The 13,127-nt window shown below is 46.5% G+C and overlaps 1 protein-coding gene across 5 annotated transcripts in view; it reads right to left on the bottom strand.

The window, feature by feature from the left end:
• LOC135901971 (E3 ubiquitin-protein ligase Siah2-like) overlaps positions 1-13,127 on the bottom strand; it is a 137,622-nt gene that overhangs the window by 107,301 nt on the left and 17,194 nt on the right. For 2 of the 5 annotated variants that reach the window (XM_065431842.1, XM_065431844.1), the window contains exons 2-3: positions 9,357-9,447; positions 4,938-5,214 (exon numbers count right to left, since the gene is read on the bottom strand). The exons of 1 other annotated variant lie outside the window; for it this stretch is intronic. In XM_065431842.1, the coding sequence (XP_065287914.1) occupies positions 4,938-5,130 (193 nt within the window). In that variant the 5' untranslated portion in view covers positions 5,131-5,214; positions 9,357-9,447. The remainder of the gene's footprint in view (positions 1-4,937; positions 5,215-9,356; positions 9,448-13,127) is intronic. 2 more of the 5 variants (XM_065431841.2, XM_065431843.2) reach the window with 2 other exon arrangements.

Here is a 13,127-nt window from a genome sequence, read left to right as displayed (position 1 = left end):
GCCCTCCGCTACCACGCAACATTGCATTTACAAACATACCAAAAAATATGACGCCACACCTACATGACGGTCGACGTCAAGCGCAAGCAAAACATCACCATATAGACAGGAAATGCATCACGATATACACGGACGCCGCACGCTCTAACATGGGGTCATACGCGTATGCAATGTATACACCTGGACAGACAGCACCGATCATCCAAACAGCTGGGCCATTTTCCAACCCTCCCAACATAGCCACTCTTGAGACTCACGCGATAATATATGCCATACAAGAAGCCTTTCTACTCACTAAGCACCACTCCAGTAACATCAACCTTTATACCGACTCCAGCAAAGCCATTCGCAACATACAACACCGACTGTTGGAAACACACCTACATGACATCTTAACAGAATCCTGTAACCGCAAACCGAACATTACAATCACCCTGCGTTGGGTGCCTGGTCATGCTGGGATCGAGGGAAATGAGTTGGTTCATCAACGTGCCCGCGAAATTAACCTCCGGGCGCCCTCGATTCCCTGGCCAAATCCAACGACAGTGGAAGACACTGCCACGTACAAAGCGCAAATAACTGAACACTACAAGAACATCAAGGAAAACCGTACTATTTTGCCCCAACCTCACTCCTCACTCAACACGGAACAAGCACATGTCCTTCGTAAAGTTCAAACGAACACTCTTCTCACGCCACTAATGCTCTACAACTTCGGTTGGCGTAGCACAGCTCACTGCCCCAACTGTCCGGAGATAAGGGCAGGTGCAGAACACATTCTGTACTCATGTAACACTGCCATTACCTCTCCTCATTTTCCTTACCCTTCCCCTCCTTCCTGGAGTGCTTGGCTTCACTCGGACTCGGAGGATGAACAACGAGCCTTGGCGGGGCAGGCGCTCTACTTTACTGGGCCTTAGTGCTGGGCTTAAATAAAGTTTTTTTCCTTCCTTCCTTCCTTCACGATGGCGGCGCGAACCGAGGAGGATAGGAAAAGAATAGCAGAGGGAGCGTGACGTCCGGCAGCTAGACAGCCTGGGCAAGCCGGCCAGCGCTGACGCCACCCCTCCTGTCTCTCCGGGGCAGGTTTACTCATGGGAAGTAGGCCTTTTCTTATCGGTTTCCGGACCTAGGGAGCATAAATGAGAAGAGGGACCCATACAGTTCCTTACTAAAATTACTTAGGGGCCTCAGGTACCGCTATCGTTCAGCTATTCGGGGAATCGGAGCTATGGCATATAGATTTGGTCTGATATTCGTGCTATTCGTGATATTCGTGATATTCAGGTCGTTTTTGCGTCCTCGATTATTACCCTTTATCGCCTTTATTGGGTTACATTTCAAAGCAATTCTATACATTTCTAAATGCAGGAGGCAACAAGACCCCTGTGAAAGCGAATAGTTATTGCGAATGGTTGTGTATACAACGCAATATTTTGTTGCAAGTGAACAATTTGCGAAGTCACGCCGCCGTTATAAGCCATGCGGGCGAAGTTTACGTAAATACGTGCAGTATAGCCATCGTTATGGTTACCGTGCCGTCACATGCTGGCCGAAGCGCCATGCCTGCAGCTGACGTTGGCAGCATGACGACAGCATGACGGTACTGGAATTATCTCAACGACGACAGCTCGACAACGACGGCACCGGAATGACTGTGATAGAATCACGAGTGAACAACTGTGACGGCACGACGACGAATGTGTAACGAAGCGACAGCGACGGCGCGACTACAATTGACTAGTGACAGCTGTATGCCGACGGCACGTGACGATTATCGGAACGAAAGACGACGGCGCGAGCACAATCGGACGACGAAGATGTAACTGCTACGACGGCATCACGGCGACGGTGCGACAACGAATGTATGACACGACACAATGACTACGATGGCAGGACAACGTAGGTCGGAACGAAACGAAGGCAACGAAGGCCTCGCGGTACCGGACAGTACTGTGTGTGTGTGCGTGTGTGTGTGTGTGTGTCTGTGTGTGTGTGTCTGTGTGTGTGTGTGTGTGTGTGTGCGTGCGTGTGTGCGTGCGTGTGTGTGTGTGTGTGTGTGTGTGTGTGTGTGTGTGTGTGTGTGTGTGTGTGTGTGTGTGTGTGTGTGTGTGTTGCAGTACTGTCCGGTGCCGCGAGGCCTTCGTTGCCTTCGTTTCGTTGCGAGATGCCGAACGACCTCGCAGGAGCGCCTACGTCATCAGGCGCTTGGTGTGTTGCGCCACCACAGACCCGAGACCATGAGGGTTGGAACCTCCCGCCTGTAGTCGTGCGTCGCTTAGCCCGGACTGGGTAAAGGGTCATCCTGTGGCTTGAGCCGATGCCGGGTGTTCGGACCTGTAAGGCCCCTCGGCGGAGGCAACACACCTCTTCAACCTCTGCTTCACATAGACGGCGCCTCCAGGCTGACCCACCTGGTGGAAATCCGCCAATCGCCTTTTCCTCTCCTCTTCTTCAATCTTTTCCTTTCTGTATCGCCTTTTCATCTTTCCGGTTTTCTTTTCATTCCTCACTTCCGAATGTCTGGGCGGCAAGGGTTAACCTGGTGTAGTTCGCAACCTTGGTTAGGTTATGCTAGGTTATAGCGGCGATGCATGACTAGCGTCCTCAGGTGTTCTTCCAACCTTATAACGTCCCCTTGCTGAGATCGGTGGTGGGTGGTTACCATCGACGCCGAATTTTCCAAGGTTTATATGGTAAGCGATTTTCTTCCCTACCTGATAGCTTCCTGAAGAGGGAGCACACCCATGAAACAATTCAGTTTTTTAAGTAATCAAAAAGGTCTTCTCCCAAGTACCACGTTGTACACAGCCAGAACAAAACTAAGACAGTTGGAATGATCTCACCATTTGCAGAAAAATATTAATCAGCCCAGGCTACAAAGTAACGAAGGTTGGAAGCGGCGATCTTCTCGCAGTTCACGACAAACTGCAGTATGACACTCTCGAAACTTGTAACCTTTGGGGACATTACAATTTCAGCGGGCCCACAAAGGTCGATAAACACAGTGCGCGGTGTTGTCTCGGTTGATGACCTTCTAGAACTCAGTGAAAGTGAACTACTGGAAGAATTGCCAGAGAAGAGCGTTTAGACCAGCAACCTACCTGAATCAATCGAAACCGGTTACTGTAAGCTTAGCGTCAGACCATACATCCCAAATTCGCGTTGATGCTTCAAGTGCCAGCGTTTTGGGCATGGGTTGTAAATCGGTGCAAACCAGTGAACTACTTGTGCTCGGTGTAGTTCAACTGAACACTCTTCTGACATCTGCGGTGTGGCCAAAGTGCGCGCCCACGCGGGCCTCATCTTCAAAGCGATATGCGATGTTTGCAGAGAGCGCATAGCGCCGGTAACTTCGTATGCGCTACTCTTTCGACGATTCGTTCACGTTCAATCGAGATATTCTCGCTGCTGCTGCCGCGATTCCTCACTCTAGCGTTTTGACAGCGAGTTTCCGCAGTCATCGAGCGAGATGTGTTCATGTTTACCTGTTTGCGCGTGGCACCGTGCTTGTAAGTTTAGTTAGTAAGCTAATGTTTACAAATCTATACGGCCGATAAAACTACTATCCTTACTTCGTATAGCTATCCACTATAGCTTGCTACCGCAATCGGTGATTCGCCTTTCGGGCAAAACGACGACGATAACAATGATATAGACACTCCAAGCGCATTTTTGCCGTCGCCGTCGCCGTGATGTTCCGTATTACGTCCAAGGGCGATAGCGTCGTGTGCTGTATGTGCGAGTGAAAGCACGCGAGGGAAGCCGACGGTCGAGGATCAATCTGGCGCTCGCGAAAGGCGAAATCGGAGTTTGCACTGCGATGAAAGGCCGTGGGGGGATGGGGGGGGGTGGGAGGGAAGTAGGGGGGCGGGGCGGGTGCGTTGTTCTCTGGCATCAACTGCGCATTTCGCGACCGGCCACTAGGGAAACTGATGATCGCGGCTCAATCTCGTGCGCCGCATATACAGAGGAAGGGGGAGGCAGCGCGGGAGGGAGGGAGTGGACACGGATATCGACTTCGCCAACACCTGTGTACTTTGTACGGTTGCACGCACGAATCTTGAAAATGATCTGCAGACGATCATAGCTTTGTGCGCGCTGTGTGCTCGCCGCTCTTGCGTTGAAGCGGCACATATAGACAGCACGAAGGTCACTTCGCTCGCTGCAGCTGCCGCGTTGCTCACGCCAGCGTTTTGACGGCGAGTGCCCGCGCTCACCGAGTGCGATGTGTTCATGTTTGCTCGTGCGCGCTGACACCAATTGCTTGTTAATTCGGTTAGAAAGTGAATGTTTCCGAGTTTATACGGCCGATAAAAGTAGTATCCTTACTTCGTATAGCTGTGCATTAATTTGCTATCGCAATCGGTGCTTCGCCTTGCCGGCGAAACTGCGAATTCCTTTTAACTTGAAAACGGTTTTCAGTTTTTATATGAAGTCTACATCTTGGAAATAATTTGGCCGGGTCCCACGTAACGCAGCCTTGCCGTCGAGGCAGTAGACACAGTGACATGAGCTTTTACAACATCTACCTCCTCACAACACTTTCACTTCAAGAGCCCTGTGGAGGCAGTAGTGCTTATGTACATTGCATTGTATCACTTCTTCATAGCGAAACTTTTACGCTCATAGCTCACATAATGAGACGTCATTACTTTGATGCTGATATATTTTTGTTTACAGCGACCTATCTTTAGGTCTCTTTGCAGCCGCATGACATCCACCATTTGCAATTCATATGATCATTTCACACCCAATACATTGGCCATAGCTGGCCCTTGCGCCATTAAGCACCGCACATCATCATTAGAACACAGCGATCCAGCTGCAGCCAGGCTGAATCCAAAGAGTAGGCAAATACAATTCCGCTTAAAAAAAAGAAACGAAAAGAGATGGATCCTGTGCTTACATAAATAACCTATTTAACGGCAACTTACTGATCTTATCCTTGCACAGAGGACACTTCATGATCTTGTTGCGACACGGGGAGCACAGCAGATGACCGTTCATGCATTGGGCGATGGGCGGCTTGACGCGATCGAAGCATCTGCTACACGCCATCACGGAGTTCAACACAGGGGCCAGGTCAGCCGAGGCGAATTCCTCTAGTCGCGAAGCGTTTTCGCTCATCACGCGGGTGCTGAAGGCTGCGTGCTGACGTCACAGAGCGATCCTTTGCAAACCTCCTTCGTACGACACTCGAGGCACGATAAGCTGCAAAAACAGACAGACCGAAAAATCAAACGGGCTCCAGGGACTCTCTCATCTCGTTAACGAACCGCGGTTCTGCCTAAAACAGTTATTCGTCATGCTTTTCCCGTCGTCCGTTCGAGTAACGTTTCACACAATTCATCGTTATAGGACACGACACTTTGCTGCACACTACGGACTCCTTGCCTCACACAACCGCACAGGAAAGGAATACTTTACGATATCATCGATTTTGATCATTCTAAAGATTTCCTGGATAATAATAATTATTATTATTATTATTATTATTATTATTATTATTATTATTATTATTATTATTCGATTTCAAAACACAACGGACAGAGAGGGGCATAGGGTCCGGAATTAGGACAATTAACAATGGCCATTACTCTTTAGCAAAGACGAAGAGGAAAGAAAGAAATCAGACATATAATTAAAGCAACAACATATAATGCGGCAGTAAGAAAAAAAACGCAGGTTCATCAGAACATACCTAATCTAAACGAGCTTGCCCATCACCGTGCGCGATATCTAACGCGCCGCGGCGGCATGGAGGCCTCATGGGGACAGGACGAAATCCAGCAGAACGATCCGCTCCTTACTTTTCACGAGATAACATCTCACTATCGGCTAAGTAGAAGGGCCTATCCTCTTCCTCACCCGAAGTTAGACAAGTCTCAGTCAGCTTCACTTAGAATGCTCCAGACGGACTCATTCCCCTCGCTGGGCTTTCTCAGCCGTATCTACACAGACGTCGATTCGAGCTGTCCGGACTGTAATGAGATTTATTGTTCCTTAGCGCACATGCTCTGACAATGCCCCGCATTACCTAACGGCCCTCTATCCAGCGAAGCCGACTGGGAAGAGGCACTCGGGAGCCCATCGCTCCAGACACAACTAGAGGCAATCCAGAGGGCCCGAGAAAGGCCGGAACATCACGGTATTCCTGCCCCGACTTGGACGCGGCCAGCGGCTTCCGCGGGTTCCCGATAGGGGCCCCCGTTGAAGCTCCTCAGGATCCAATAAAGTTGATTGTCTATCTGTCTGTCACACTAATTACGAAAAAAAAAATTTCTATATTTTTTTAAATAGATGTCTTGTCACTGGCAAAGGAAAACGCGAAGCCAAGCGGGAAAAAAACATGACGACACAAGTACACGAGAACTCTCGTTATAACGACATCATCTGAAAAATAAACGGAATTCGTTTTAAACGGTATTTCGTTAAAGCAGAGGAGCTCTGAAAGAGCCACAGCAACGGGCAGACAGCACTGGAACAAACGCGGGTACACGTAGGTCGCTTCCCTGGCTTAGTTTGATTTTTCTGTTGTTTACAATTGCTTCGTGAAGTTAGTATGTTTGCGTTTGCGGCATGCTGTGCGCATTCTCAACTATGTATTGCTATACCGGGCTCTTACGTAGTCCATACGTTACCATCTGCGTGCACTTATTAAACAAACAAAAAAGTCCAGATGCTGGTAGGACATTGTGCAGTAGTGGTGCACATGTTGTAGTAGTATACGTGGTTGCAGAACAAATTAAGTCACAGTGCTACTCCTGTTCAAGTTAACACTTACGAAAGCGAAGGGTCGCTGCACCGAGCCGTTTCCTGTAGATCTGGCCGCTTTGCATTTTGTATGATTTCCCGCCACTTACGGTCGGGGGCGGATTGGGAACACACTCGTGCACTTTGATTCCTCGAACATGAGAACGAAGCTCTCTCTCTCTTTTCCTCCCTCGCTATTACTGCATCTCTCTACTAGAATAAGGGACGGCTATAAGGGGAGACAAAGATGAGGAAGAATGTACAAAGTGGTTAAGCGCGAGAGTGCCAAACACATTCACATAGTTCACTTGTTCGTAGGAAGCACAATGTGAGCGCTTTGAACGCCTTCTGCTATGGGGTTTATACCATAGAATGAAGAACCAACTTGGTTTACACAATTACTGCATCGTCCGGTGCTCCTTCGGGTACTGTTCGCCTCTTCGAGTAGACCAGCTCATGAACTAGAATGGTGCTGTCTGCTCTAAAAAAAAGCGCGCACACACACACGCGCTGTATCATCCGGTATATGTACAGATGAGCAAGCTGAAATGCACAAGTAGCGCTCACACTGTACGGTGTGTTTTATCGTTAACAGAATTTAAAAACAAGATCACTCGTGACATGTAGCGCAATTATACTTCTTGAGCTAGTTTACTCTCAGATGAGGACATTATATATGCACGAGCAATCAAAATGAATATTTGACTAAATAAGTTTTCGTAATTAGGTTTTAAATCAATTAACCTATTACACTTACTGCAATTTTAAGAATTGTAGCCAGTTACTTCTAAAGTCATGTCCACTTGGAATGAATTCTGAGTATGACGCCGGTTTCGAGGTATGCGTTCCCAAATTTCCGACGAAAATTAATGCATTCCTTTTCCAATGATGTCTGCATTTAAATGCATAACAAGGCGGTGTGTTAAAAAAAGTGGAACAACAATGTATTTATGCCGCAAGTTTGACTGCGATTATCTCAAAGCTGGTGCTAGTTTTTAAACTCGTTCCACGTAGATGGGCCTCGTGAAATCACCCGCTTTCATTCATGTACCGCAATGTGTGCGCTAAAGTAATTTGTTTAAACCTCCATTAGCGTAATTTCGCTAATTATTCAATTATGCATATTTATTTCCCGTGTAGGTAATGCACACCTCTTCAGGAACTTCAAGCTCGATAACTGTACTTTTGCTAAGTGTCCCGGGCGATTTTTGGAAGTTTTGGTAACGTTAAAATAGAACACCAGTGCACACTTTGGGATAAGCGATCGAAGTTGCACTATCATATCGGCCGGTTGGGAAAAGCATCGGACACACTCGGTCGGCCAAGCGCAGTGTCACGTGGTCGGCCGGCTTTCCGAGACAGAAAAGGCGAAGAGGGTGGCTTCTCGGAGGGATGGCTAGCGAAGGTCGCCTGCGTGATGTAACGCTCACTCATCTTTTGTTTCCTTTTCGTTCCTTTGTGGCCACAGGTTTTACAGGTTGTGGTGAAATCTGCACCCCAGCGACGCCCCCCCTCCCCCCCCCCCCTATGCTTCTACTGGCTGGGCTATGCTTCTACTGGTTGGATGCGGCGGAAGCGATTACCACGAGCCAGAAGTACGTCATAGAAAATTAGTAATCTTGCCCGCTCTGATTGGCTCACATAGCGGCTACGGTGTGTCTGATTGGGTCGAAACGCGCACGTGGCTGAATTAGAAAACACAGCGTGATTCGACTCAAAGAGGCATATCCAGGCTGTCAAGGACAAAATATTTCTTAATGCACTGCAGCACTATCTGCATTAACGGGCATACGGGGTTTTGTATTCTATTTCTTGCACATTAGGTTGCGTAGCAACAGAGGAAGAAAAAGAACTATTGTCTAATATGGTGTGCAAGCCATAGAGTTTCTCACTATAACACCGTGCAGGCGGACAGGGACAAAAAAGAAAAAAAAAAGAAAAAGCCGCCGCAAGGCCTGATTTTTTCTTCACCAATAATAATATGGCACCGCACCTTCGTATACAGCGATTTCACTTGACTTCATTGAATCCTGTGTGTTCCAGCAAAAACTACGAATGATTATACTCAACCTTTGAGTGAACACAACGCAGAAGAGATTCACATATTAACATTTAAATCAAGATCATTATAGGGCTTGTTGTAAATGCAAAAATTGGATTCAGCCGGAACACGAAACATGTAAGCGCGATACCCACTAGCTACTGAAAGTCTCGTACCCGAAATCACCGTGTACAACACATGAACCAGAGTACATTGATGTCCTGGGTAACATACCTATAGCAGCGCAGAAAAAAAGGCTGCCGCTTCGAAAAAGATCACTCAAAAACACGATTTATCTGGTAGCGTTGCATTTCTTAAACAAACAACTGCCTACTAAAATATACACGTTGCTGTCACAATCAGTGAGAAATGCACTTTATATGAAGTTCGTGGCTAGAATGGGTGGTCTGAAGATCTTGCAACTATTCGGAAAGAATTAAAAAAAAGGAATTCATGAGCCTTTCCACTCTTTAAACGTGGATGACCAGCGACGCTGTTTAGCGCACGACACATAAGTGACACAAGATTTTGAACAAAGGTACGAACGTATTGTCCTGACCTGTGGGTATCGTGACGGCGGAGGCAGCTGTGGAAGACGATGACGCTCGAGCTATTGCTGATGATGGTAGCGTTTTGCATAACGGAGTCAGCTGTGGAAGAAGACGAAAATGAACGAGCGAGAACTGGCACTGGCGTGTTAGCGCGGTTGCCCGAGTCGCGCCAACGAAGAAGACGACGACGCTCGAGCCATCGCCGATGATAATCTGTGCTCGCAGACGCCACGAAACACCGGATCTGAGTCACATACAGCTTCGCTGTAAAACTTCGCTGTGACGCAGTGCGCGATACACGCCCCGATGTGCTTGCAATGCTGCATCCGCTTGCGAAACCCTGTGTAGATGTGGGGTGGCTTCGTGGGCTCGTTCTCATCTGCACGAGTACAGTATTGGCGGCGAGGAGTTACGGAGTCGCCATCTATCGGAAGCGCCTCGCTGGCGTAGTATGAGGGATCACGTGGCGCCCGCCTCATAGGTTTTGCTGTCAGCGCTCACTGAAAACACCACGCGCGAGTTCTCCCGGACATTTCTGTAAGTACTTTCGAAACGAGAGAAGTTTCTTAATGTCTAAATAATGATCTTGGGCAAACAGAAAGCACACAATCGTTTACAGACGCTATCTCGTTACCGAATACGTACAGCGAACGCCACTGCGCGCGGTCGCCGCGATGGAGTCTCCCGAACCGGCTTCTTGCGTGAAAGGTAGGTAAACGCTGGCAGCACACTATGTGATATATGTTCGTATAGTGTTTGTATAACTAAATGGAGTGTAATAGAACGAAGCCTCAACGCAGCGATCGCGCAGATTCGCAGCGACCGACTGCGCGTCTGCATGCTTGTCCGCGCACTGTTTCGCTTTCCCCGCGCGCGCGTTTTCGCACCGTGCCATGAGCTTTAGGCCGCAGAATATGAGCATTTGACAGTATACAAGCAACCATTGTTGCGTAGGCGCTATCAGAGCTGTTCAAAAATAATTTCATTGTAGAGACTTCGACGCCTACGGGGACTGTGATCTGCCGTCGCGACGATTCAATCTTTTTTTCATTCTAAATTATTCGACCTTTAAATTCTATTTCTCGAGTTGCGTCGCACTGTATGTTTATCGGTGTTCTCATGATGCAATTTCCCGCTGCTCCTTTTCTGTAATCCAGTGCATTAATTCATAACACAAACATGACCATATGCCATGCTTTTTTTAAATGTGTTTCTTACCGCTGCCTTTCGACTCCACTGAACTTGCCAGTATCTATAGCATCGACAAGTTCATAGACCAAACCGTCATGACATTAGTCGGGCGAACGTCTCAGTGCGCGTTTTCAGAACATCGCAGACCGGGTGCCGTAGCAGAAATCTTCCTCGCGTCTGTGCTTGTTGCGTACCCGAGTTGTAGCCGATGACTGTTTGCCGGTTTTATGTTTCACGAGCCAAGCTTCACGCAGATTCTTGTCCTGTGGCTACTTGTGAATAAGCCTGACACCGGCCTCCGTTACGTGCGTCCGGCCCTGCGGCAACGAGCAGTAGCCAACCATGTTGCGCGCCTTCAAAGGCAGCCACTACCTATTGTAGTGCTTTCAAGCGTTGTAAAGGAGACACTCGAAGCGGGAAAATTTCGCCACTAAATGAGGACCGCAGCGTACGAGGGAATTTAAACTCGTTTTCAGCTCGCTTCGGCGCGCCCGAAGCAGCCGACGCGGCCGCTTTGTCCACGTGATCCCTCCTAGCACGTCACGCCGACGGTGGCGCCAGCTTTTCCAGTGGTGGAGCTCGAGGCCAATAGATGCAAAGCACGCACACAGGGTGTACCCTCATTAGGCCGGCGAAGCGCAACTGACTGCAGCAGTTGGCGGTCACTGCGACGCTAAAGAGTGCTCGAAGTGCAAGGATCAGCTCCCGTGTCCGCAACCTAGGAAGGCTCATCCAAATCGCCCTTAAGGGGAAGTTTTAGCTCGGGTGCTCCAATCTAAATACACGTAAAAGGAGAATTCGTTTTTCTCGGCAACCCCTGCACCAAATTTGACGAGGTTTGTTGCATTTAAAAGGAAAACTTAAAATATAGTGGCTGTTGATTCCGGAGTTTTGATTTACATCGTAAATGCTCTATTAAAATTTGACAAAAATCGAAATATTTCAGAAAACGAAACTATCAGGTTTACAAATCTGTAACTCAGCAACGAAAATTGATAATACAATTCTGTGAATTGCATATAATAGTACATCTAAAGCGGACAAAATTGATATGTTACACATTAATCTCAAGAAATTTCGTAATATGGAAATATAACTTTTGCAGAACCCTTGTAAACAGCGTAACAAATTCAAATAAAATATAAATTGACGTATTGAATTTGACCGCTTTGAATGATTTAATGGATCCCGTTTACAGAACCGAGATATCTTTTTTATGCAGCGCTATGAATCTGTAAACTTTGTGATCCTATATTTCTCAAACTTTCGAATTTTTGAAAGATTTTTAAGAGAATTCAGGACCCAAATAGAAATTCCGCGACGAACAGTCACTATAGTTGAACTTTCTCCCTCAAATGCAACAAATTTCATTAAAATCGGCGCAGGGGTTATCTCAGAAAAACGTTTTTGCGTTGTTACCTGTATTTCAATAGGCCGCGTCGGAGTTGGGCCCGAGCTAAAGCTTCCTCTTGAGAGGAAGCATTAGCTCGGGTGCTCCTATCTAAATACACGGAAAAGGAGAATTCGTTTTTCTCGGCAACCACTGCACCAAATTTGACGAGGTTTGTTGCATTTAAAAGAAAAACTTAATATGTAATGACTGTTGGTTTTGAATCTTCGATTTAGATGGTAAAATTTTTAATAAAAATTGGCAAAAATCGAAAATCTTCAGAAAACGAAACTATCAAGTTTACAACTCTCTAACTCAGCAAGCAAAAATTATATCACAATTCTGTGAATTGAACCCTATAGTACGTCTAAAGCGGACAAAGTGATATGTTACACATGAATGTAAAAAAATTGAGTAATATGGAAATACAGCTTTTGCAGAACCTTTGTACGCAACGTAACAAATTCACCTAAAATATAAATTGACGTATTGAATTTGTCCGCTTTGAAAACTCTAATGTGCACCGTTTACAGCACCACGATATCTGTTTTCGGTGCAGAGCTATTAATTTATAAATTTTGTACTTCTGTTTCTTTTCAAACTTGCAAGATTTTGAAAATCTTTTTAGCAACATTCAAAACCAGGATAGAAATTCCGCTACCAACAGTCACTAGACTTTAGCTTTCTCTCTCAAATACAAATTTCATTAAAATCGGTCCAGGGGTTATCTCATAAAAAAGTTTTTGCGTTTTACATGTATTTAAGAGAAAGCTTTAGCTCGGACCCAACTCCGACGCGTCCTATTCAAATACATGTAAAACGCAAAAACGTTTTTCTGAGATAACCCCTGGACCTATATTAATGAAATTTGTTGAATTTGAAAGAGAAAGTTAAATTCTAGTGATTGTTGGAAGCGGAATTTCGATTTAGGGCCTGAATTTCATGAAAAGGTTTTTCAAAAATTCAAAACGTTGAAAAAAAGAGAAGTACGAAGTTTACAAATTCATAGCTCTTCATCAAGAGCAGGTATCGCGGTTCTGTAATCGGCATCCATTAGGGCATTGAAAAAAGCGGACAAACTTTATCTGTCAATTTATATCTTACGTGAATTTATTACGATGTGTACAAGGGTTCTGCAAAAGCTATTTTTCCACATTACTAGATTTTTTTTATCCGTGTGTAACATCAAATTTGTCCG

Source organism: Dermacentor albipictus, chromosome 9 (assembly GCF_038994185.2).
Source record: "Dermacentor albipictus isolate Rhodes 1998 colony chromosome 9, USDA_Dalb.pri_finalv2, whole genome shotgun sequence".
In the NCBI taxonomy this organism is placed as follows: Eukaryota; Metazoa; Arthropoda; class Arachnida; order Ixodida; family Ixodidae; genus Dermacentor; species Dermacentor albipictus.
This window is presented reverse-complemented; position numbering and strand designations above follow the sequence as displayed.